Below are 27,532 nucleotides of genomic sequence, written 5' to 3'. Positions count from 1 at the left end.
TGAGAAAAAAAATGACATTTTATTGAATCTGCAGAAATCAGAAGTACAATTCGAAGTGCTGAAACAGGGCAACAAGAAATGATACCAGGTCCTTAAGTTCGACTGTATTCTGATTTTTGATACATGAATATGTCAAGATGTATATGGCATCTTTATTTTTTTCTGTTTAAAAAAATAACAAAATGATATCAAAACAAAACAATTTAAGATGGAATGCACAAAACCGATCCTCTGAATGCTAATTCTGTGATTGTGGATTACATGATTTCACTCAGCAAAGTCTATATAACCAGTATCATAGAAGCAGGGCATGGTTCATCGGAAGTGTAGGAGCCTAAGATGAAGGCCGAAAGTAAAAGGGATCTGAGCAGTAGGGTGGACAGGATACTAGACAGAAGCTGAGTGGGTTATGATATGCAGTAGATGTAGGTGCAGGAGATGTAGGTGCAGGAGATGAGCGATGCCAGAGCAGAAGAGCGTATTTGGCGCAAAGAGGTTAAACTCCTGTCTAATATCAAGGTCAGACTACAACTTGCCCTGTCTCACAGGCTGGGAGATTGAGTAGGTCACATCACGGTCCTCTGCACCCCGCAGCGCCACACACACACTAACACCATCACATGTTCATATTTGACTTTGCCTTGCCACAGTGGTATACAATCCATCCTGAGCCACACTTAACACAATACTGGCTGTCTTTGGCCACTGTTTCCCGTTTCCACAAGAACACCACCGACAGGCACTCTCACACAAACTGGCTAAATGTGCTCATCCGGAAAAGAGAGCTGATGTGATCCACAGAGAAGCTTTGATTAAAAAAAAGGCCAATTGGATGAAACAACAACTTAAGCCAGGAACAACACTCAAGTCACTTCAAGCCAAACCACCCACTCTTCAATCCACCCAGGAGAAACAAAATCGTGAGCGCTAAAACAGCTTTCCAGACCAGCATGTATGTTTTTAGCAAATAAACTTGTCCTTTTGTCAGGTAGAGGTTAATGCAAAATACTGGTATGTTCAATCTTTTTTTTTTTTTTGTCTGGAAAACTCATCACTTAGCCAGTTTGAGGTGTGTTGTTTTTCGTCTGATCATCAGCGATCATCAGCACTGTCACAATCAATCACATTAGAAAGCTGTGAAAATTTTAATGTCTGTCCAACACCAACGTATACCACAACCATACTGAATTTTCAATTTAAGTCAATTAAAAAAAAAAAAAAAAAAAATCACATTATTTCCCCCTCATCCACATTCACAAAAATATGAACCATAAGACAACTTTTATCTGCAGGCAAGCCACTTTCCACAGCACCATGACCTGTAAAAACATTTCCCCTAACTTATCTTTATGGTAGATATACAATTGTACAATGTCATCTAGCTACATAGTGAGACTTTTTTTTTTTATTAAGCTGAAATTTTTTTGACACCCTTCAGCCCCCCTCCCCCAAAGATAAACCTCCCTGACCCCTCTTGTCTGTGACAGTCACAGTGCATCACAGGAGAGAATGAAACGGCAAGAAAAAGAAAAGAGAGGTATGAGCAGCAGCCAATGAAGAGATTTCTTTTTTTTTTTTTTTTTTTTACACAACACTCAGAAATGGTCAAATGTAATTTCCTAAGCTCGATATGGATGTTACAAAGCTACAGTACAGTATACTGTGTGAAGTAAGGATACAGTGTAAATGTTGCGTTGCATGCCATCATGGTAACTGGGCAGCAACTTAACTGATTTATAAACCAACCTTATTTATTCATTAGCATGGGAAACTGTCACCAGTCTTGCAATGATAAATTCTGTCTGTGGTCGATATGTTTGTCTGCTATCCACTTCTGCAGTCTACCAGCTATTGTTTGGAGGGCCTGAAAAACCAAATTCACTGCTAAAATATTAAAACTGGTTGACAATTTTCTGATTTACCAACCGCGTGAACGGTTGACAGCAAAAGAAAAAAAACATTCCTGCCAAATGGGGACAAATGCTGATCATGTTGCAGGTGATAGCGCTGACCTCATGGTTGCATTATTCCATGACCAAAGCACACACACTGGCACTTTCTGGATTATTTATGGGTGTCATTCCATAACATTGGTCTCTTTTAGAGCCTCAAGGACGAGAGACAGCCAGCGTAACAGATACTCGGGTCATGAATCGTCTCGATTGAGCAGGCGTTCAGCTGAATTTTTTTTTTTTTTTTTTTTTTTTGTCTACAGGTAGCCAACGCTGTTGTGACCTGAAACGGCAGGTGGATTTTTCTTTACCCCCCACACAACAGATCTAGCTCTGTGATTGCGCATGTCTAGATGAACTAGTCTGCCTTGGTTCATAAATCGAGTTGCTGGTTTATTCATTTTACACATTGACATTTGTTTGAAAATAAGCCTCTTACAACAGCAAGAAAAGCAAAGGAGAAAACAGCATGAGAGAAATGACAACAACGTTAACCACAGCCAGGGTTTCTGGCCTTAAGATACACAGTTCAACAATTTCACTCACATCTCATGGAAAAACAAAATGGAATGTTCAGTCACAAAACCAATGAAATGACGTTAAAATAAAAAAAAAAAATAAAAAAAAGATTCACAATACAGAGTTGTGCTTGACCTTCTCTTTTATAGATGGGTCTACTCTAATGGTCATGTTATAGCAATAGGGAGAGACTTGACCTGTTCCCATCTCCTTTCTCCTCACAATCGCCGTCAACTTTACGATCCACTCGAGACTGAAGGCATTCAGGTGTATAAATTCACACCAGCTGAGGTGATGTAGTGAGTGTGACCATAAGAGATGGGTTAGAGGCCATTGGCTGATCATGTCCCCTAACTTGTCCCTGATGCCTCCTGTATTTGACACGCCTGCAGAGGGCAACGTCAGGAGGTGCACTTCAGTTAAGTTAAGATTCCAGTTTCATGACAATACCCACAATGCAGTGCTAAACACGTGGGGCATCTCTATCAACAGAGAATTGTGTGTGTGTCGATATATAAATATATAAAACCTCTGTTAAGACTCATAACTGGCTGACTGATGCAACAGCAGTGGGGTATTGAGGATAAAGGAATGTATGCAAGTCAAAATATTCAAGCTCAGTTCGGACTGATCCAATACAGAGAGATTCTACACTTTGTTTCCAGTCTGGCCAAGATCGCGCTGCACAAATACGACAGCAAAAAACAAACAGGCCTCTGAAAATGCCACGCCCATAGTCCAAACTTGTTTTCTCTGCAGCATGACTGCAGTTGTCTGCTACCATGGCAACTGTGTGTTGACTGACTAGTGGCAAAAAAGCCTTTAAAGTTTCCTTTTTTTTTTTTTTTTGCAATATGTTTTGTTAGGATTTCAAGTGCTATAGCAAAGATGAAGCGGCGTGGCACGGCATAACCCCTTGACATACTGCAATGAATTGTGTTTTTATCTTTTTCATTAAAGACTTTCAATTTCCACTTGTGACAGCACCAGAGGAGTGGAGCTAGGATTGGGAACAGAGCGACAGAAAGGAGGATGTTAGACATCCAAACAGAGACGGACAAGGCATCAGCACAGACAGACAGGAAAGCAGGCAGACAGACAGAGGAGGACAGACAGACAGAGGGTGTCTGTGGTGGGAGAGCTGAACAGTGAGAGCAGATCAGGGATGCAGAAGGGGCATTTGGGGTCTCACAGGACAGATTAGAGAACAAGAGTAAAATCAAGAGAAAGCGGCATTAAGATGAGATGGCACTGGGCTTTTCGTTTTCCTTCTTTCCCTCCACATCTATTCCTCCCTCTCTCTCTTTCTATCCCTCTCTCAGATGGCCTCCACATAGTTGGCGGGCAGCATGCCCTGCTGGCCGGTGCGCTCCACGCGGCCGTACATCCAGCCCTCGTCGATCTGCTGCACGTCTACGATCACGTCCCCGTCCACGAAGGACACCTCGTCCTCATCAGCGGCAGAGTAGTCATACACTGCCCTGTACCGCTTCTGCAGACACACAGACAAAAACAAGAAGTGATTGTCAATTAGTTCCTGTATCTTCCTGTAAAAACAAAGCATAGGGTCTCCTGGTTGTTGCTTTCACTTGTTTCCATGAAATTGAGAAAATTTTATGGCAACTTTTACATGATGTAAAGCAGGAGAAAAAACAAAACACACAAAAACAAAAGAATTAATTGTGATTACCAGTATTTTAAGTAGCTAGGGGTTTAAAGTAAGAAATGGACACAAAAATCGGACAAGGGTAAGGCTTAGCTAGTAAGGTTCAGTGTGTTTGGAGCTGGGCAATCTCAGGTAGTTGTGCTGCACCTTAGTAGCTGACTTAAAAAACCTATTATTACATGCATATCTGGCTTTGAAACCCTTATTATTTACACTAAGAATATCAAATAAATTTGTTTTTGAACACTATACAGTTTCCCACCTGTTCTACTGCAGGTGCTCTAACCCACTGGGCCCCCCTCTTTTTCCTAACTGTCCTTTTGTGCGGATGCAAACTTTACAACATTGTGAATATAAAATGGAAATGAGATGTGTTTCCATCAGCTAGTTTGGAGTGAATGTGTTTTTGAAGAACTGCTACTTCCTCAAATTGCTAGTTCTTGTGCAATTTGATATTGGTATTTCATTCAGTTTATGATGCATTGCCAACTAATGCCCACACCACCATGATAACCCTAATTACACTACACGATAAGAAAAGACAGTTTCTAGAGGGTTGTGGTTGGCAACATAATAATAATAATATTAATAATGAGCAACTTACATGAATACTGTTTTCATTGAGTTTTTTTAATGCAATACATGATAATGCACATCAAAATGCTGACACAGTGGACCTACCCCGGCACTGGGAGGAGGGGCGGCCGCCGCCTGACGTACGGGCTCGGCAGCAGGCTCATAGTGGTAGTTCTGAGAGGCCGCAGGGGGCTGGTACGCTGCTGAGAAAACAAGCCAACAGTCAGAAAGAGAAGGGGAAGGCAAATTAATGACCTGCAGAGACATGGAAATATATTTTCTGTGGCTATTCTGTCTGAGAGACTAGACTGTCTGTGATCTACTCTGGAATTCAAAGCAGCAATCTACCTTTTGGCGAGGGAGAGTGAAAGCTGATTTTAGAATAACAGCACTGCATACTAATGACAGGTGTAAAGGAGGTGACAGCGTCCAAACATAACCCCTGTCTGTCCTGTTCCCTTCCTTGTGCTCCTTCCCACCATCTCTACCTGGGCGTCATCACCTCAGTCAACCCTAGGGCTCCGTGAGAGTGTGAGGAATTCAAAAACACAACAAGCCAAGACATGCCTCTTTTCTTTTCCCTCTTAAACAACCTCCTAAACAATGCCTCTGTGAAAAGGTGTTAGCTGACTAAGTAACATAAAAACAGCAGCAGGTCATGCCAACAGTCAGCGGTAAGTTTTCGGTTTCAGTTTGAATACCTATGCAGTAACCTTCAGACAGTACACTAGGTTATTAGCAGGCCCAAGGAGCCCTCTTCTGAGTGTACAGATCATTATTATCTTATGATTGCTCTGATTATGTGCATTACCAACCTAATGTAATTGCTTTGTTTAGATTTTTCTACCACATTGAGCTCACCTGCTGCATAAAATTTGGGAATGGCTGATTGAAGCGGGCGTGTCTTATTACTACAATTCTTGCTTTTCAGATTTCACTCTCCAAACTTCAAAAAATCATCATTATTACAATAACACCGGAGGTTCTATAGAGCTGAATTTTTTCCAGCGCATCCACTTAAGTGTATGAAAAGTTTGCCTCAATGCAACCTATTGTGATCTCAGAGGACAATCACTCTTTATTTTTGAAAATTTGCAAAATCAGCTAACGTCTATATGCCTCCAGACATTCAGTTCAGATGAACTACCATCTGATGATAGCCCTGGAGAACAGATGGGCTGAAACATCATGTGTGTTTAATATATAGCATATATACTACTATGAGTATGACTTTATGTTGTTTTAAATCATTTACTTTCCGGTTTAAGTTCATGACTCTGAAATTCACTGTGGAGAAACAGTAATTGAAAATGGAGTGAATGCAGAATGGGGACTGCAGTGAACAAGTTAAAACCAAAGTCCCTGACTGGGGCAACTAGGCAATGTCTCGCTTGGAGAGCTCACACAGCAAGAACGGAGCCAAGAACAGAAAAAGGCGAGAAGCTCAAACACAACGTGAGACACAAATCTGGGGGGAAACAAAACAGAGACCACAGCAGCATTTGAGATTCTCAGCTGTGTCTGCTAATAAACTTTACAATATATTTATGAATTACCGACCACATTTGATTGTAAACTGAAACAAAAATATTCTCAGAATGAAATGTTCTCTAGAATACTTATTTAGATACACAATCTTGTTATACACTGGTTAAAGTAAAATCAACAAGATCATCATCATACAATAAACCAATAACTTGCCCCCGGAAGGCTTCAGAGCAATCAGTATTAAGTGCAGCAACCCTGACTCTTTAGCACAGCTCTGATGTGCCTTGGCATGCTTAATCAATACCATATCAATACCTCATTAAGTTAAAAGCAAGTGCGAAAGTGGTTTAATTTAACAAAACACATGGAGTGACTGGGGAATTATGACTCATTTTCTTGAGTTTTCAGAAGTTAGGAATCACATTTGTCTTCTGTCCATAAAACAATTCCTTCCTCTACTCATTAGCCTTACTTGAAGATCTAGTGCTGTATGCGGTGTTACCAGCTAGTACTGATTGCACCCAATGGTAAATATACAGGAAACAGAAGAAGTGGATGGCATGTGTGTGTTAGACAGGTGATACCTGAAGTAGGGTTGCATGGCTGATGGGGTGGGGCTTCTCCTCCCATCCTGCTCTTCTCAAACTCCTCATGGTACTTAATCTGAAAAGACCAACACAAAAATGACATTTTGTAAAAAAGATAGAAGTTCAAGCACATAGCTGCAAGCTAAATAGTTTAAAAGGGGTATAAATTTAGAAGAGCCCAGCTGACTCTTCAGGAAGCCATCACAATATGTAGTTCATGTTATATCCACCAGGTGTCTCCCACTTGCTCTCCAGCACCCATGTCTTTGTGGTGATAGGTGGGGCGCGCTGTGAGCAGCAATGCTTCTGGAAGCCAGCTTGACGCTGAGAGGAAATGACATCTCGGCCGGAAGTAGTGTGAGCTCAGAGTTGCATAGCAACCCTTGCTGACACATCAGGAGGTGCAGGTGAAGTGAAAAATGAAGGGAAGGAACTAAAGCTGCTTTAATGCTTGAGGTGAGAATGAGCCAGCTAAAATCAAGAGGAAGCACTAAAGGGGGGGTGAAACATATGACTAAGCATGTGTATGACCAAAATCTAACTTTGGTCATTTTATTTAATTGCTGCAACAGAACAAACAAACCCCAAAGCTACAGATTCAGGTGCAAGGGATTTGTGATGTGCCTCTTGTCAGACAGACAAAAGCAGCATTCACTGGTGAAAAAATATAAAAGGACCACACAGATGAACCTGAAACTGAGAGTATGCTCTGTGACTGCACTAAACAACCCCACCCTTATGTCCAGGCTGATAACAGACTGACTCACACTGCTTTGGTCAAGATTTACAGCCCTGATTCTGTCTTAGCTCAAAGAGACCACTGTGCCGGCGGTGGAAGTGAGGAGTGTATTCACAGACTGCATGGGATGACCAAGTGTTGAGTGTGTGTGCGAGGACAGTGAAGGCAGTGACTGTGAGGAGACAGAGGCTATTTTGATGTGCAATATGTTTAAGTGAGAGTGTGTGAGGGAGATTATTTCTGTTTGTTTCAAGGAGCAGGTTGAACAGATGGAGTGTATGTGTGTGTGTGTGTGTGTGTGCGTGTGTATTCAGAAGAGGTTCCCAGCCTGCTGCTGGACGCAATCTAAACCTCCTGCTGCTTCTCAATCTTTGCTGCATGACAAGAGGAAAGCAAAAGCAAATGGGAGAGGCTGAAGCAAGGGTGAGGAATCTGTTAGTGTCATGAGAGAGAGAGAGAGAGAGGGAGAGAGAGGGAGAGAGAGAGAGAGCACAATAATGAGGATGACAGGCAGGGATGCCGACAAGTCTAGACAGATAGAAGCGAATGTGAAAGGGCTTCACATTGCTGACATTCTGGGAGGAGAGCTGAGTAAACTGGTGTTTCTCAGTCAGAGCGTCCACACGAGACAGAAAGAGGGAGACAGTGTGAGCGAACAAAGACAGAAAACGATGTAGTGGTCATCTGGAGAGATGCCCCTGGGCTTGGCTGCAAACAATACACACCACAATTGCGAACAGATGTAATGTTTGCCTTGAGACAAAAAAAAAACGAAAAAAAAAAAAAACACTATGATGCGCCCATCTTGCCAAACTCTTGATATTTTGATATGGCTTGTGTGTGCACTTGCATAAATGTGTGTAATACATGTGCGTGGTTCGGCGTCTTGTACATTTTTTTGATCTCAGACACGCGAATCTTTCATCAAATGAAAGCAGTAATTACCCATGGCCCTCCACAATAATTATGCCATTAGAGAAGCCAGTGCAGAACAAGTCTTGTGTACTGACGCAGGTTTGGTGTGGTGTGGTGTGCGTGTGTGCTTCAGAGGACCAAAGGCCTTTGTAGCTGACTTAAGCAGTCGAGGGGGGCAAGTTAAACACCACATGCATTTCTAAATTGCTATTCTGTATTTACAGAGAAATGGCAAATCAATAAGTTGAGCTGAGGGACGGAGGGGAGTGGAGGGGAATACTCAGAGTGGAAAGCGATTTGAGAAGAATACCATTACTATAAATGAGAAGCTGTGTGGGCAGGAGAGGGACTTTGCGAAGGCATGACATTTACTGATGTCAGTGACTAAGTGAGAGGATGACTGAAGTATTAAAAAAAAAAAAAAAAAAAGAACAGTAAGTGGGGGTTGGGGGTTCCTGTTTTGATGATTTTATTGCTGATACTTACGTTGCTGATATTATCCTGTGTTTTCTTGATTCTCTGCATCTCTGGTGTGTCTGCGACCACGCTGAAACCTTTCCCTTTATTCTTTTCAAACTCCTCCTTGTACAGAACCTGCAGAGGACATAATCGCAGAAGGTCAGAAAAAACACATAATCCCACACAGAAGAAAGTTGTTTTTTTTGTTTGTTGGTTTTTTTTTAAGGAATGAAAGTTATTCAAAATATGTGAAGTTCCTGCATGGCACATTCCTGCTAAAACACATTATATAGTCAGATGAACACTTTAAATGTGCTAAACTGCGTGAGTCACAGAAAATTCCAGGAAGTGCTGCACAAATGATCATTTAGAGACGCTCTGAACAGGATTTTTTTTCAGCCAATCCAGATCACTGGTTTCAAAGAAAATGGTGATGTGTAGTATGTCTGATATTTTTCCACCTACATGAAACTGATGTGTGAAAGCTTAAGTGTGACCATAAGGAAAGAAGATATGTTGAAGAATGTAATGTTTATCCACCAAAGGTGCAGCGATAATATCTGTAATACTGCAGCTGCTCCCGAATAGTCCTTATCGGATCAGCAAATGAAGCTGTCCCGATGCAGATAGGCATAATGAGCTGTGCTTTAGTGCAAAAAAAAAAAAAAAAAAAACTTTCCAGCAGGAGGAGAAATGTCTGCAGTGGGGCATTTCTTTGATCTCAGTAAAGCAAAGTGGCAGCTGTGCCAGGCTAAGGTGTCTGACAATGCTTCTGGTGGAGGAGAGGCAAAAAAGCTCCCTCAAGCCAGAGACATAACCATATTAGATATTAAAAGTATGTCTCAAAAACATTTGCAAAAAAAAAAATAAATAAATAAAAATTAAATTAAGTAATGGTGGTATGAATATAGAGAGACAACAAGATTTTTAGAACTTTTTCAGAACAACACATATTTTCATACATTAAGCTATAAAGTCAGCCTGAAATATATTCATTCCTCTGCTTTGTGTGACTCCCAGACATGTTCTTTACTCTGAAAGTTTGAATTACATCTGTTTAATTTGATGAAGAATTGTCCATGCTAATTTTGTTCAGATCAAACATTTGTTGCTGTAACTGCTTTTTTTTTTTTTTTTTTTTTTTAAATGCGCCAATATTAGGCAGCATCAATCAATGTTAAGTGAGTGGTACTCAGATTGGTACTCGGCCAGACTATATAATAAAGTTCTTGGTACTTATCACCAGTTGTGGTGTTGGTGAACTAGTGGAAGATGAGAACTTATACAAAACACTCACAGGATGTCAAAATAATTCCACAAATTCAGACTGTAATAATCAATGGGTGGAACACCAGAGAGCCCAACCGCATGTTTACACTAATCCACTGCTGTTGAATCAGAACATCGCCATAATCAATAGGATATGCTTGACATCTCCTCATTTTCTGCTTAATATACGCACTCCATAAACCACAGTTTACAAGTTCTTGCAAGCCTAAGTTTGAGTTAACCTAACATTCTGTATATGCTCTGTCTGGTTATGTGTGTGTGTGTGTGTGTGTATGTGCGCGCGCATACAAGTGCAGAGTAATTTTTTTTTCCCCTCTGTGGTGACATTTACTTCCTGTTTGCTGGGGAGTGACGGCCTTACATACAGGATGTGCTGGCAGCCTTATAAGGTCAGGTTGAGAGGAGGTGCATGACAAGCACAGTCTGTATGGTTGCGTGTGTGTGTGTGTCTTTGCTACCCCACCCTGACCCTTAGAGCAGGAGAGGAAGTGGCCAGCCCATGCAGCGTCAGATGAGTTATCAACGATTACAATGCGCTGAACTTTTCTTCAACACTGACTCGCCTGATGCTGGGATGTTGGGAGTGTTAAAATCCACCGACATTGCAAAGCCAAAGCCAATACAGGAACAATAAACAGATGCATTCAGAAAGAGAAACCAAAATCGCCTGTTGGTCGCACATTCAGGAACTGGAGGGGAAATCCTCTCTGAAAGGTCAGGCAGGCTCAATGACACTGCAACAAAGACAAATCACTTAATTCCACCTCCCTACACCAAACCCTTATTCCAGCTTCCATGGCGACTGCACCAATTTCCTGCTCTGTTTTAAGAATGCTTGCACAACCCATTATCAAGTTACAAAGCCAACCCCCACCCCCCATAGCCAAATAATGTCTGACACTGCTAAACATAGTGCTGAGCAATCTTCCTCCCATCTCCCCAACACCTTGTGATGACTTTGTCACTAGTCACAGCAAGTGTGAGGGTGTGGGGGTGTTTGTGCCTGTGTGTGTGTGCATGTCTGCGGCTGGTGTGTCATGTTCACAGAGGAATTTTAGCAGAAACTTTGTCTGATCTTCATTCCACGGGAAATTATCTAGAACTCCCTGAGCCTGGGCGCAAAGATAAGTCACAAGGAAGATTAATTTGGCCTCGAACAATCTTTATATTTTCATTCTCTCTCTGCTCCTATTTGTCAACATATGATCCTCCTTCCCTTTCTTTTGTATTTCTCAGCCTGTCTCTTTGGGTCTATTCAATAGCTTTTTCTCCTCCAATCATGTCTCTTCCCTTCCTTCCCCAACCACTCCTCCCCTTCATCCTCGCTCCTTTTTCATTCATTCATATTTTACTGCCTGAACAGCAGTAGACAGAATCCCTCCATAGAATTGGAGGCCTTCCTCATTATAATCTCTCTCTGCCTCTATTTGCATTCCTCTGGCTTTCCTTCCTCTGGGGATTTTACTTTTATCTCTTCCTCCTTCACCCCGCACTTGCACTCCTCCCTCGCTCGCTCTCTCTCTGTATCGGTGCCTTCCTGTCTCTTCCTTCCTTTCCTCCCTCATGCATGCTTCATTGGTCTCCCTCTCCTCCTCTCCAATTCTCTCTCTCTCTTCTTCTATTTTCTTTATTTCTTTCTCTCCGATTCTCTATTTCTCTCCCGTAAAGTCTTGTAATGAGGTGTGACAAACTCTCTACCCTGCTACCATAGCAATAGTGTTCCCGTGGCAACGCTGTAGTGGTGAGGGGTTAGATGGCCTCAGTCCTCCACACACACCCTCAATGTCCTAACAGTGGAGCACACACATATACAGTGTGTACAGTGCCATTTGAATACTACAGCACACCCATGCTTATTTTCTAGTATCTGAACACCACCATGTCACACAGCTAACCAAGTGTGTGGGCTACACACACACACACACCAGTCAAACACAGCTTCCTGTCTACATCTCTATAAGCTATAACAGGGCCTCTGTGCTCCAATGCTGCACAACTGCTAAGAGGAAGAAAAAGGAAACATCGAGGTGAGTTGTACCACGCTCCTTTAGGCTAGTCATTCATGATTACACAAAAAAATACACAAACATTTTCTTGTTTATTCATAAGTCTCGTTCTGGTGATAGTGGCTATCACAAGCCATTAGCATAATTTTTGTTCCTTGGTGTCTGGTTTAGTGTTTGTTAGGGGCTGTTAGGACAAACAATCCATGTCGAAAAACACCATCTGTGCACGGGTCCCTCCATGATACCCCTCCCCTTTTGACGCACCCCACCCCCAACCCAAACACTACTATACACATACACACACCCCACTCTCATCCGTACAGTTTGACACTGACACCCGATAAGCTGAAAGTCTTAGTGGGGCATCTCTGATGTGGCCTGCCTCCTCTCCTGACAATGCTTTCCTCTGCTAAATTTTGACTGGACAAACATTTCTCTCAACTTTAGTAGTTTATATTTTCTTCTATGAAAAAGTGAGGGTATACAAAAGAAAAAAGACATCCTCTAGTCTAATAACTGAGGATTAGATCTAGAGCAGGACAAGGTGGGGAGGAGACAGTGGAGAGGGTTAGGGCTGGGGGGGTTGCAATTTAGTCTTCTGACAGGCTTAACATTGGATTAACGCCTGTGTTAGTTCTAGGGAGGCTGTCTGTGGTCAGTCCAGCTAGGATCAGTGTGATGGACGATATCCTATAAGAGCTGTCGGGGACAACATGACCACCCATTAACAAGAGAAGTCAAAGTTCATGGCAGTTCGTAGGCAGAGTAGAGCAGTCAACTGGACTTGATAGTAGATTTTCTCCTCCAAGAAGCTCATTTTTGAGTCAAATCAAGTCCAATTTATTTATACAAGGCATTTCATACGACAGGCTTAAAGTGCAGCTAAAAATCAAAAAATAGGCAAGGATCATACATGACAAAAACATATGAGAGAAGAACATGAGATAAGATGTTACAATAAAAATGGAATAAGATAAGAATGTAGTATTATCATTATCAAAACGCATTCTAAAATAAAACTTTGAACAGCAAACCACATACTTAAAACATATCTTTTCGCAAGCTTTTATTTAGGTTTATAGTCTGTTTTCAAAAGAAGACACTCTTGTAGCATGTGTTAGTTCATGTGTTAGAGAATTCCAGAGAGTAGGACCATCATGACTGAGGGTACCATAAGCAAATTTTGAAATTATTCTAAGTTTTGTAAGGTGACTTTTGATGACGATCTAAGGCATCTGTCTGCTGCGTCCTCAGTAAGCATTCATCAATTTGAAAACAATGAGAGATATTTTAAATTCAACTCTCATTTAACACCTGACAGATGTAGTAAAAGGTATTGAAGAACTCTATTGGTGAGTGCACATCTCTCTGACTGCCCATCATACTCATCTAAAGCAATAACTCATGACCCAGTTCAGATGGATATTTTGGTCTGATGAGGTTTTTTTTCCTTCCCTAGAATATATTTGGGTCTTTGTCATTTTCGTTTCTGCAGGAACAGCTGCAGTAGTGTTTTCTGTGGTTAGAAAATAGCCCAAGGAGGGTGGGACCTGGACTGGGCGCTGTTTGAAATTGATGCAGAGCTTATTTGATAAAGTGTGCATTGGCAGTTCAATTGGGTGCTACTGCAAAACAGATACAGACAGAAATATATAGACAACGAGGACAGTGCATCATTTCTGTGCCAAACAAACAAGGAAGCACAACTGATGTGAGATGGTATGGTATAAAAAAAGCAGAATGAAATGGCAGCTATACAGGTGATGGGGCGCTGTGTGAACAAGGTGTGAACAAACTGAGCGTGTGTGAATCTCACAGCTGGAGTTGGATGAGTCCTGTGGATCACCACTGACGTGAATGCTTACCTGGCTCTGCATCTTGCTCTGCTCTTTGAGGCGGCGATTCTCCGGAGTGTCAGCCACACAGGTGAATTGTGTCTTGGGGTAGTGTCTGTAAAATAAACACACAAGGAGGCAAGAAACGTCAGACTTGTAGACACACAGAAACTACCTTTCATTCATCAAGGGCCCAGTGTGATACACAAGCCTAGATTGTAACGGAGAGGGAAAAAAACAGCAGAGCTCAAACAGTGTGCAGTCTGTGGCCCCACAGAGGGTGCATTTGTTATTCAAGGTGGTCCTCAGGTTGAGTTAGGAGCCCCTGTAGACAAAAGGTATGTCAGTAAAACACACAATGCTCTGTGTCAGTAGAGGCCAAAACAGGAAAAAAAGAGGTGCAGGCAGGGGCTGTGTGGGGGATGAGACCTTCAAGGTTGTAGAGTTTTGGAGGGGAGCCATAGCAGGTGTGGAAAATACACTTACCAAGCTAACAAAACACACAAACACACACACACACAGGCAAATAGACACAGCTCAGTGGGGGATAACAGAAAGAGGAACAGCATGCGATAGACTGAGCAAAGCGGGTCAGAGAGACAGTATGAGAGTGAATGATGTCACAGGCAGCTCCTTCAGCAGAGCGTGAACACAAGCCTCTTTTCTGAATGGATTCAAGGAATCTTCTGGACAGGCGCAGGCCTGCAACCAACCTACCTCCCACTGCCCTGGAGGAAAATGCTCTGCCTGAAACAAATCCACACACAAACAAGACACAAATAGGCACAAACACGCAGGGTCCACGTAGGCATGCACACAGACGTCAGACGGAGCTGCATTCCGAAAGCCATTCACTGCAGACTTGCTTATTGATTCGCTAAACTGCTGTCAATGGTTTGTGTGTGCAGGGCATAAGCCAGTGGAGGCTTCTCTGCACTGGCAGCCTTGGGGTCCAGAACCAGAGGTGCCTGCCAGTTCAGTGTCCTCCTTGAGGCAGTGAAAACACATGGTTCAAATCCAAAATAAAGTGATGCCCAACTTGTGGTTTTGTACTGGAGCGCTTCCACACTTGCCTCACGTGTTTCAGTGATCATCAACAAGCACTCAAGTTCCAGCATGCACTGACAACAACACGACTATTGAGCCATTCATGCAACTTCAATCGTGTCACACAAAAAATGCTGAACACAATGGCACCACTATACAGTAATGTTAGAGTAGTTACTTGTATCCTTCTGCTACTAAATGCTTGGCCGATAAAAAGATCCTCATTTTCTGCCCAAACTTTAATAAAAATTTAACATTTACTCAGAAGTCCCTGTTGGGAGGCCAGCTGAAGGAAGAAGGCAGTTTGAGGATAAACTATTGAAGGGTGGAATCATTCACAAAAACTTTGATGCTAAAAATGTATCTGATAAATAATGAAAAATGACTGATAATAGTAATTCAATTGTTACATTTGCTCTAATATTATTACACTGTTTTGATAAAGACAAGAGTGCTTGCATATCTATAAAAAACAAGGTATAATTTAAGAGCAGATTTACCAATTCAATTATGCTTCAATCTTTGTGGATTGCTGAATAGTTGTCTGTTCAAATGACTTAACTTACACTGTAACGGTTTCTTGCTGGAGAAAAAAAATGTCTTTGTTGTGGTTTTGCTCTGCCACAAGAAGCAGGTGACAACTGCCAAAACATCAAGGAAGTGATACATTTAGAAATATAATTTTCAATATCCCTACACGTGGTGTAGCACATGGTGTATTTTTCTCAAATGGGACAAACTGCACATTTAGCATCCGATCCATAAGCATATACGATTGTGGGCAATTGAAATGGGGAATAAGAGCCTTCACAGCTTTATCTAGCAGCTCGTATGGACTCCAGTACCCAGAGTGCCTCAGGGTATGGGATGACCTCAAAAATGTCCACCCACTACTCTTGCCTCTGGGTAACCCATTTAGGCAATATGTTTTCTGTTTCCTTGACAGTATGGTAAACAAACCAAGTTAGCATTTTCTGATGTGATCTATGGGGCTGTCAAAACATTTTAACAAAAGAAACGTGGTTAAATCTTAGACGGAGAACTGTCCAAACAAACAAATTAGCAGCCACTTTAAAGAAACCCCATGGATAATTTCATACAGCAGAAAGGGGAACATGAATATAATTAGACACGAATGAGAACTGCAGTCAAACATTTTGGCTTATCAGGCTCTGCGATATCCAACCCAAACCCTTGATCCCTGCGTGCATCCAACCAACTGCTGCAAGCACATGCAGGTCTGTGCACGCTCACACTCTGCCTTTAGCCTTGCTAGCACTCATGTTCCTGAAAAGGCTGCTATCAGTAGGTATTCAAATGTAGTGGTTTACTGTGTTAGCAGCTCAGGCTGGCACACAGAGCAGAAGCCCCTCAAACAATGCAATGAAACAGTTCTGCTATACAATATCTCATCCTAAGCGTTAGGAAGCTAATAATATTTACATGTTTTATTTCTGGAGTTGGGTGTGCCTGGGTTGTGGTGGTGTGGTTGTAAGCACTGTGTTTTACAGAGCATCGTTGTGCCTGAAGAACACTGCAGGGTGTGTATTTAAACTATGGAGAAACCTGATAGTTACAATAATCCATGTCACTGTGAATGCGTTCTTCAAAAAAAAATGTTTCAGTAAAATTTTATGCAAAATAGATAGCCGTTACTCATGTAAGCATACTGACTCAGCAGGAGTTGGTAATGTGTGTATAAACGTGCTTGTGTTTCTTGTGAATCATACGAACATTAATCTGTCAGACTGTATTACAAGGTAACAAGATAATAAGTCGCACACAGGAATCTGTGACATGCACAAATTCAGTTAGCCTCATGAACACTGTAAAGCGTGATCAAAATTGTGAGGACAGGTGGGTGGCAGCCACACGCATGTGTCATCACACACACACTCACACACAACACACACATAGCCTACTGTGGAGGAGGAGATGCCTGTTTGTATAGTGAAACCAGGAGATGTTTCTGGTCAGCCCGACCCTCTGAGACCTGGAAAGGTTGCAATACATCATTCACCAGACAGGAACATTTAATTACATTCAGGCCATACAACTGTACCTTTTATCAAGCTCAACAAGATCACCGACTGAACGATCAGCAGCTAACTGTAAAAATGTTGACACAGAAATTCTCAGAACACAAATATCACAGTATAGGAGAGGTAGCCGGGAGAAACAGCATTGATTTTAGCATGAAGCAGATGGAGGGTCAAAACAAGAGTAGAGGGAAATTACAGCCAGAGACATTCACTGTGCAAAGCTGGCAGAATTTATTACATAGTGAGGCTGATATTTTAAAGCTCATTTGAGGTATTTCACTGTCTTGTGCTTTCCCAATCAGCTTCAAGTTAAGACCAAGAGCCGTTTCATGGACTAATATGAGGGGCAGCGAAACCAGGAAGGAGCCTGCAATGTCATTCCAATGTGTGAGAAGGGATTTAATAATCTGGATTGGTTATTTATTGACAACATATCACCACATATCCCTGAACTATTATCAAAATAGTGTGACATGGAGGGAAGCTGGCACGGGGCTGTTTTGTGACACTAAATCAAAACAATTCTGAAAGGTTTAAACAATGGCACGGTTATATTTGTGACTCAGCATACCCAAATTAATCAAACTCAAACAGTCACTAAGATAGTAACCCACCACTGGCTCCCACGGTCTCCATGGGAAGCAAGGAATGTTCCAGTCTACTCATCTGCCCTCCTAAATCTCTACCGTCTAATCGGAGCTGGGACTCTCAGGGAAGAGTTGGGTGGGCATTGCATGAAAACAAAAAACAAACAACGCCTATATCATTTACTAAGGACAGATATAGAGGGGTAATGATAAAGTAGTTATCCCACAGAATAATAACAGAGAGCGCGGCCTGAATACCTTCCCTGCAGCGGGAGGCTCTTCCACTGATGATGTTTACTCTAACAAGGCTTGTATTAAACAAACGGAAAGAGGCATAATAAACAGGCTCTGAAGAGCCATGCTGCTGCTGTGCAGACAGCAGGGACGGAGGGAGCAGGGGATGCAGGGAGGGTAAAGAGGGAGCCATTGCAGAGAATGGAAACTGGCAGTGGCTACAGGACATCCCTTGACTTGCATGAGAAAGATTGGAAATGGGCAGCATCTGGACAAGTAAGACCACCAGTCAAGTATAAAACAAAAGTAAAACTCATTATGCACCACCAAAAATGTGGTATGTAATGCGTTTCAATTTAAAAGATGCCAGAACCTGACTATTAACAGCTATCGAAAAAAGCCAGACTTATGTTTTTAAATGCTTGTGTAAAAGCATGTGAACACAACCTATACAGCCCCTAATGCCACTTATACATTTTTTTGTGTTATAGAAATTTCTACTAAATTGAATTATAGTGATATGGAACTTTTACTCATTTTGCTGAGGACCCCCTGGAAGACTATCAAGGATCCCTGGCAGTCCTCAGGCCCCACTTTAAAAACCGCTACTAAAGGGAATGGGAATGGATACTGTGAATTGCTAGCCACAAGCTAACAGGTTACCAGTTTCCACTGCTACTAACCATGCTAGCAGGCGGTTTCTTTGCTGTGACTGTACTGTCAAATGCAAATGAAAAAAATGCAAAAGAGCTTGTCAGAATATGAAGCAACGCCTTCTCTCTGCATTCCCTCTCAAAACTTGCACACACACACATTCACTCTCTTTCATGCGCACACACAGGCACGCTTGCTCACATATGCACAGTGAGGCAAGGCAAAAATCATTACAAGTCCCGGGATAGGGGGATTCCACAGATTCCTGATCAGCCTTTGCTGTGTGGGAGTATGTGTGTGTGTGTGTGTGTGTGTGTCACTGTGTGTGTATACTGAGGCTTGTGTAGACATGCTGGTTTTCTGTGTCTGTGTCACTACAGAGGAACTTGAGGAATTTCCTTTGTTGACCCCCCCCTCCCCACCCCCCCCCCTCCTCCCTTGTGGTGAAGGAGGGTGGGAGTCAAGTGGGGGAGGGGGGGCATGCACTTTCCCACACTACATACAGATCCTTCCTCAGCAGGGGAGCTGCAGATAAACAGCAATGAAGGGAAAGAGGGGCCTTAGCTGGGCTGCAACATGCATGTACAGATACACCCACGTTCATGTGCGCGCACACACACACACACACACACACACACACACGCACACACACATACACACACACTTGGAAGGAGTCTTGTGTCAGTCTCTGGACAGATTAAACACTTCTGTCAATGTCTTTGGTATGTGGGCTGAACCACCTGAGTACAATGTGTGTATTACATAACCAACATTACTGCACATGCACTCACTCATACACACACACACAAAATGATGACTTAGGGACAACTTACGCATTGCAGTATGGTCTCTTTTCGAATCCTTTGTAATTCTTCATGTTTAGAGTCATTTTGCAGGTCTCGCAGCTGAAGCATCCTTTATGCCAGTACTGTCAGAGAGGACAGGAGAGAGAGGGAGGGAGATAAGAGACATTAGAGACATCCAGAACGAGCTACAAACACACAAACACATACTTGCAATGGACAGCCACTAGAACGAATAAGGGCAGAACTACTTTCAATTCCCTGTGAAAGAGTAGTGACTATTCCAAGTATGAGTTCGAGAGGGAAAATGAAGCAACGTGGAGAGATAGAGCTTTGTGTGTTCTGGCACTGAAGGGTTAATGGAGCGCCAGACTTCCTCTTTCAGGCTAAAAATCTATGGCTGTTATTTATAACGCAACTTCTTGAGCGGGGACAAACAGCGCCAGGGTGAAAAAAACTGAGATGTGGTTGAAAAGTATGCATCACTGTTATCACCGGGTGACCTGGTGGCAGTAATTTTTCACACCTTTACTGTTAGGCTATGTGCAAACTGCACACGTTTTGTGTGCAGAAACAATTGTCAACATCTGAGCAGAGGGCTATACTTTTCCAATTTAACCAATAGTTTCTTTTCAGTAGGTGCTACAAGAGATAGTTCCCTTGCTGTGCTGAGTTTGACAGCCACTTTCTCCCTCTCTCGCTCTCTCTCTCTCTCTGTCTCCGTCTGTTCATCTCTGCAGGCATGCATCTGTCTTTCGGTCTTTCTCATTGTCCATCTATCCATCCTCACAAAGAGCCTTGCCTCCATCTACCTCATTCACTCGCTACTGCCTGCCTGCTCTTCTCCCTTTCGCCTCCTTTCCTTTTCTCTCTCTTGGCACTGGGCTGATCTGCGGCCTGAGGGTTCACAGAGGGATCGAGGGAGGGAGGATTGGAGAAAACTAGAGGGAGGGACGAAACATGAAAGGAAGGAGAAGGAGAAAGAGAGAGGAAGGGAGAGAACAGGGAAGGGTTGGGCAAGAGAGTGGAGCAATAATCTGGCTGCTCCTGCTATCGTCGGGGGAACGGAGGGAGGAGTGCAAAGAGACAGAAAGAGAGACAGAGTGAAAGAAATGGAGGGAAAGAAAGAGGGAGTCTTTATTAACATGGCCTCAGGGCGTTCTGCCATCCCTCTCATTCTTTCTCCCACTCTTTAGCACTTTCTACACCAATTGCCCACACACAAAACACTAATCTTCCAACCAAACAGTCCTGAAAAGAAGCTCCAAAACAGAGAATGAAACTACAGAAACAATCAAAGCACACTATCACTTTATTTATGTCTCTACCACAAACACATACACCATGCATGTTAAATCCCACACTATCTTCTGAAAGACATATCCATCATGTTCCTGTGTGCAGTGAAACAGGTTGATAATAAATCATGTGTTATAGCACTGATACACAGCTGGTAATAAATCACCTAGACAAGTCTTGCTGGGGCTCACTGTCTGAGAAAGCTGCAACCAGTCGTAATTATGGCAGTGGTATGGATGAAATCATGATATGACAACATAGTACGATGAACATTTCAATGTAAGCGGCCATTCATTATTGACCATTCAAGAACATGGTATTCCCCTGGTTATAAGAGCAGTCTGGCCTGTGCTCTTAGACCACCCAGGATGGTATGCATCGTCAGCGGTTAAGCGTATGTGTGTCTGAGCCAGTGGATGTGACTGTGCGTGTAGCTGTGGACCAGCAATATTGTACCGAGCCAGACAAAGGACGTGGCTCTTACTGGACACCAGCCCCAAGCTCTGCTGAATGGAGCTGTGATCCATGGCCAAACAAATTAGGCCAAACACTAGAATGCAAACTCCTTATCCCGCTACAAACCAATCGAGGCCTGGGAGAGTCACACGTGGACACCTCATGTTAGCCCTCTTGTTATTCTTTCTGCTTCTCTCTCGTTTTCTGTGGCTCTGACCAGGCTGCATGTCAATTTTTAAACAATGGCACAGAAAATGCAAATGTCTTCCAGTTATGGTTGATTTTCAGCTGTAGTGGCAGCCATGTTTGAATTTTGTCAAATCATGTGCCAAAGTGCAGCAGCCTGGTCTGATATCTCCCTTTGTTAAGGTTATCCACTCAATTAGCCCAAGTTGCTACCAAATCTATAATAGCAAAAACCAAGGATAAATTAACATCATTTAATAACAGAAAAGTGTGAAGGGGAAAGGTTAGCCCATCAGCTGAGCGTGGACTTTGATCCTCCTGTTGTTTCCCAGGATAAATATTGACCTTGGGTTTCTTCCAGAGAGCAAATCTGCTGACCTGAACTATTTAGCAAACAATTTCTGAACCTCACCCAACCTGCTAACCCGCATTCCACTGGGACAACCTCTGCCATCCTCTCACCTTCACAAGGATCCTATGACCCTCTAAGAGACACATGTAGACAGATGCCAAAACGAGAGAGACACATGGAGAAAGAGAGACGTGGGGGGAGATACAGATCCCAAATGAGAATCAGAAAGGCTATTAAATGCTTGGCCTTATCCAGCTCCAGGAAAACCTGGCTCGTGGGTGCCGAGGCAGGATCTGGCAGTCAGCTGGAAAATGAGGACACTGCAGAGATGGAGCCCTAGAAATAAAACACCCATAAAAAAGGGACTGTCTCCCTGCATCAGTGCAGCTCCAGGGTATGTGTGTGTGTGTATGTGTGTGTTTAAGTGTCTGCATACATGTGTGTAGTACAGTATGTAGGCTATGGGTCTCGGCGTAAGATGCATGTGTGTCAGAGGGAATCCAAGGCTCCAGTCAAGAGCAAACATGCTCAGTCAGCCTCACAAGCTCATCTCAGTGAGAATGAAGCACAAGCAGGCCTGGACAAAAACCCTGAAGCTATACAAGAGGCCAGAGTGACTTCAGACACTGTGCATGCACACACATCAGAGACAGAGGGACTGTTAATGAGCGGCTGACCAAGAGCGTGCACTCACATACTAACTAGAAAGAGTGATAGGATTAAGTGTCTTATTAAAGCCACTACAATGCTGTCGCTCTGCTGTGTCAAACACTTCCTATATCAAAACATCATGTCTATTTTTGACAGGGCAGGACACTAACTTTTTTTAGTCTACCGACCGCTGCAGAAAGATTAACACAGTTGAATTTTGCATGGCTCAGTCCTCTGTTAACCACCAAATAACATCAGAAGAAGTCAGCACCTGCTAATACTGAAAGGCAGCCATAGGGACCTAGATGACACATTTCCTACATCCAAATCAGCTTTAATTAACCTCAATATGTACCAATGTGTTTTATGTATTTTAGAGGCTTCATTTTCTAAAATTTCTAAGATGCTGCAGTGTTTCTTTGAGTCAAATTCACTTAAAAAATATTGGCTAAATTGCTGAAAAAACAACAACAAATAGAACAAAAATACATTACACATAGTGGGCTAATACAGTCGTTCACACTGTGTGTGTGTGTGTGTGATACAGAGAAAATTTCTGAGTAAGATAGTACATGCCTAAAGACAGAGCCCACATCTGGCTGGTACTAATAGAGGAAACTAAACTCATTAAAGTGCACTGGTTAATTATTGGCCTACCTGATGCCATTAGTTTTTACCACATTCCAGGGCTGTGGTGTTGGCCAGCAGGCAGACAGTGATTTGAGAAGACATATTAGTTTAGAGTATGCACTCAACACACATCCTAAACCGCTACAGTATGTGATGTGCACTTAGTAGTGTAGACATACCGCAGATCAGGCACTGAGCCATTCAAAAAATCCTGAGAGGTTCACCGAGCACTGTTATGTTACGTGGGATACTGAAACAGTAGTGCCGCGTCATAACTCATCCACATAAATTCACTCTACATTTTTGCTCAGCGGTCCCATCATGTTAACACGTCACAATGGAGATGAGTAAAACTGTCTCTCCTGCATCCTGTATCTTTTGACTTTTAAAGAGGGATGACAGGAATGAAGACTCTGTGCTATTACAGACAGACCTGTTGTGTCGCGGAAAAGCAAAATGTACATGCATCCTAGTTCCCTTTTCTCACAAAAAATATACAAAGGAGAAGTACCTGAGGACTCATTTTGGAGTCATTTCCTCAGGTGATTTTGACTCTAACATGTTTCCGTGACTGTGAGTCATTGGGAAGAGGTGACTGGTTATGGCTGGACCGATTCCTCACCTCTTGCGGCATTTGGACAACGTGAATCACCTCTCAGAATAATCTGTCTAAATATAGAATAGGCAGTTGCTTTACACATACAAAACTGGTGTCAGATGAAAAGCATTTATATTGGATCATTAGACACCAAATTTTGAAAAATCCGGATCACTACCACCCATTTGAATAATATGTGCTGACAACCTGTTTGAATGAAGATGAATTATAAACAGAGAAGAGGAATCTAGCGGTGCTGACACGTGGCATGTTGGACTAGGCCTTAAGAGATTTCATCCAACACAATCAAGAGCCTGAAAGGAGCATCAGTGACTGAAATGTGCAGAATTACTCCTCATGGTCGTCCACATAAGACTCATTTGGAACTAATGGCTGCAACGCTGTGATCAAAGCACACACTGTTTTAATGCCAGGAGTGCCCCAACACTTGAGATCATGTGAACCACAAAGTTCTATGCCACCCATCCCACTAGAGCTCAAGCACAAGCATCTCCTCTAAAGGTTACAGGAGACTCGGGAGTATATGGCAAAATGCTTTCCTGCAATTGATTATTCTATGAAAGCAGCAACAGGGAATGAAACCAAGATAGCCAAATCCTTAGAGCTCAGTGGCATTTCTTTTCATCGCTCTAAAGGCCTTGCTGCCATGATGCAATTCCATGATGGGCCAGAGTTGGTCAATATTCCTTCTTACTTTTTTCGCCCTCTATCAATGGACCGGTTTGCTTTGAATCAGGTAGTGACATTTCTATGAGACTTTGGTGTACATGGGAGAAAGTTTGGCACATCCAACGTGCTTTTGAAACAAGCTAAAATTTCTCTTGAACACAAAATGTATAGTTCTTTCCAATACTGTATAGATACATTCATAATTGCAATATACAGTCACATTCCTGATATGTAACACCACTGTGATAGATATATTTGTGAGTTAAATTTAGTTAAGATTAATGTTTAGTCATCAAAAATAAAATTGTCAGCACACAAAAAGTCTGACTATTATATTGTTCATACATTTACAGGGAGACCAGATTCTGAGGAACTGCAGCTGCTTTCCCGCCCACATAAAGATTACACTACTGTACAGCTTATAGTGGCATATATGTCACCATTAAATGTTAATAAAGCTTAGGAAATAATGTAGCAGTGCCATATCTTGCAGTCAGATATAAGTCCTCTGATTCAGACAGAAGAAAAGCAGACAGCACACACAGATAGTGAACACACACTCACACAGGAGATTGTTTCAAGGAGGGATGAGATTTGGGCCTAAACACTCTCCAACTACATCTCTCAATTTATCCCAAAGTACACATTTCTTGTGTGTTACAAATGTTTATTGATTTCAAAGTGACACAAATAGAAATTACTTCATTCCTACAGTCATCCACTCTCTCTACAACATTAAGCCAAGATAATCTATGTTTTATTAGTATGGTTTGCATATTATGCAATACCAACTGTGAATAAAGGTACTGTGTAAAATCCCCCTTCCTTAAGTTTTACTGGCCCAATTTCAACAGCTTTCATCAGCTCCGGCTACAAAAAACTATTTGGATGATACTGAGCCTAACACTGTATTAAATCTGACCCAAGAAATGTGCAGCTCTGTGCCTCCTGCTAGCAACTAACAGTTACTGCTCAAGGGAAGCAGGATAAGTAGGTAAAGCCTTCACCACCGAGAGTCACAGCAAAAATACACTTCCTGTCTTTACACGTGCTCGGCTGCCTGCTCCCTCTGCTGGGCCGTGTCTTGCTGTATTGGAATGCAGGATGACAGACAAACAAGTCTCTGTGGCTCGGCCTCCCCACACAAGGCCATTACAGAGAGACTCCACCAGGTAAAGGTATTCAACAGTGGCTCAGAAAACCACTGCAGCAGTGGCCTCAACTGCCCTGCCTTCACCTGAGCCGGCACAGGCAAGAATTCACAGCCAGTCTGCTTTAAACAAATGAGAAAGGCAACCGGTGCAACACAGAGGGAAGAGAGGAGGTTGTTTTGGTTTGTATGAGAGGGTGAGCGGTGATGCGGAATGGCAGCAAAGACAGACGGCAAGCTGCTCTCCTGTGCTTGGTTCGAAGAAGGAAGACAGCACAGTAGGCCTCTGACAGGGCACGTTTCATGGGAGTGTCTGTCTGCTGGAATGTGCCCTGCTTCTGGCACAGATTGCCAAGCATACACAGGCTCTGAACAGGCTCTGCTTGTAGCAATTTGGTGCTCAACAATGCTCATCATCCTGACTTACCAGATCATCAACTATCAACCAGATCATCAACTATATTACCAGGCAGCTTAAGTAATATCTGCATACAGAGACACGCTGAAGTAAATATAATAGATAGATTCCAGTCCTGTGCACTTTCTCAAACATTGGTCAAGAGCCACGAGAACAAACACATGCACACAGCACAGCACAAACACATCCAATCAAATGCTGATGCATCTTAAGATAATGTACTTTGTGCACTTTCCTCTCCCCACCTTCTCCATCTATCAGCCCAAAAGATAAGGACCTCTTGACAGGGATTGATTCTCAGTGGCTATTTGGATGTCCATTAGAGAAATCTACTTGCACCCAGGACTGCTTCAGGAACAATATATAAGCATTTCTATTCATATGCCAACAAAGGCAGGCCCCACCCACCTCTTTTATACAGAAATGCAGCACACAATGCCCACTTATATGTATTACCTGTATTGTACCAGTTATTACAAAGGTTACTGTGTGACTGACCACATTAGCACTCTATAACTACAATAACCTACACAATCACATGACATGTACACCTCCACCTAAGAGCTAAAAGGCAGATCCACCAGCCTCCCAGGTACAGGATGTGCTCTGACAACCATTCATTCAAATGGTCGCCACTATGTCAATAGGAGAAATCGACAGAACGAGTGTGTCCGAAATGGATTAGATTATCACCCTGATTGAGATTAGACTGCTTTAACTGAGAACAAATTGAGAGGCCTTGGCTGATCACCTCTAACTTGGATTAGCCAGTGAATTGGACACAGATATGTCCAAATCAGTCCAGACTGTCTCTAGCTGGGAAAAGGAAAGGCGCGGTTATGGAGAGACGCATACATCTCCAAGTCTGAATTCCGATATCATTTGCAGTCCACGCAATATCCCTCAAGTCTGGTTTAGATTAACGTTGGCTAATGTTACCCTTCCTGATCAATTCAACTGCAAGCAGTGGTGCCACTCCAGGCCCAGACCAGACACGGCTTTCGCAAGCACTGAGAAACACTGGTGTAAAATTATAGTGTCCTATATGATATTATATACATTAAAAAGCGTACTGATACCCAAAGTCCAAGTCGGCGTGCAGAATATGGGTGGAATTTTGTTCCCAGTACGCGTTGCTATCCCAACGTCTTGGAAACGTTAGCTAGCCGTTAGCTATAACCTCTGTTAGCTCGCCTTGCTAGCGAAATTACCTGTCCTGTGGGCTGTTCAGTTCATTCACAAAAACTAAGGTGCAATTTTGGAAGCGTAAAACTAAGTAAAGTACAGCTAGAAGACGAACAACATTTCGAGTTGTTTTTTTCAAAGACACCACAGCGAAGTAAGCCAACATTCTCATCTCCTTACCTTGTCCAGACAATTCACTTTTTCCGTTGGGTAAACGACTCGATTACATCTGCCACACAACGGATTCATGTTTGAGGAATGCTCTTCTAGCTAGCTAGCACGGAAAGCAGGCGCTGGAAATGACACTGCCGGTGTAAGGTATCGAGAATGTACTTTGAAAAAACTAGCTACAGGGGACGATTGCGATCACTAGCGAGCTAACACTAATCTAGAGGTGTGTATGAAATCCGAGGGGTTGTTGTTATCGTTGTAACAGCACAGCTGGCTGTCAGTCCGCTAAGCAGACACGGAAAGCGCGATCTCGCTGCCCCCTCTCGCTCCCTCCCTCCAGCTGCGCG

At 42.7% G+C, this 27,532-nt stretch overlaps 1 protein-coding gene across 2 annotated transcripts; it reads right to left on the bottom strand.

The window, feature by feature from the left end:
- lasp1 (LIM and SH3 protein 1) lies at positions 1–27,532 on the bottom strand. Of its 2 annotated transcripts, none has more exons than XM_030057033.1 (7): positions 27,195–27,532; positions 19,430–19,524; positions 14,063–14,147; positions 8,929–9,036; positions 6,786–6,864; positions 4,819–4,913; positions 1–3,963 (listed from the first exon to the last, which is right to left on the bottom strand). In XM_030057033.1, the coding sequence occupies exons 1-7, from the start codon at positions 27,261–27,263 to the stop codon at positions 3,790–3,792; spliced, it is 705 nt and encodes a 234-aa protein (XP_029912893.1). In that variant the 5' UTR covers positions 27,264–27,532; the 3' UTR covers positions 1–3,789. The 2 variants fall into 2 exon arrangements, with proteins under 2 accessions (XP_029912893.1, XP_029912892.1); XM_030057032.1 differs by having other exon boundaries at positions 4,819–4,916; positions 27,195–27,531.

Source organism: Myripristis murdjan, chromosome 8, assembly GCF_902150065.1.
Source record: "Myripristis murdjan chromosome 8, fMyrMur1.1, whole genome shotgun sequence".
NCBI lineage: Eukaryota > Metazoa > Chordata > Actinopteri > Holocentriformes > Holocentridae > Myripristis > Myripristis murdjan.
This window is presented reverse-complemented; position numbering and strand designations above follow the sequence as displayed.

Bases quoted from the DNA above. Each gene is read 5' to 3' on its own strand.
- lasp1 (XM_030057032.1), bottom strand. From the start codon at position 27,263: ATGAATCCGTTGTGTGGCAGATGTAATCGAGTCGTTTACCCAACGGAA. The intron at 19,525-27,194 runs GTAAGGAGATGA...CCTCTCTGACAG, and splicing joins AAGTGAATTGTCTGGACAAG to TACTGGCATAAAGGATGCTT. The intron at 6,865-8,928 runs GTAAGTATCAGC...TGGTCTTTTCAG, and splicing joins CACAGGATAATATCAGCAAC to ATTAAGTACCATGAGGAGTT.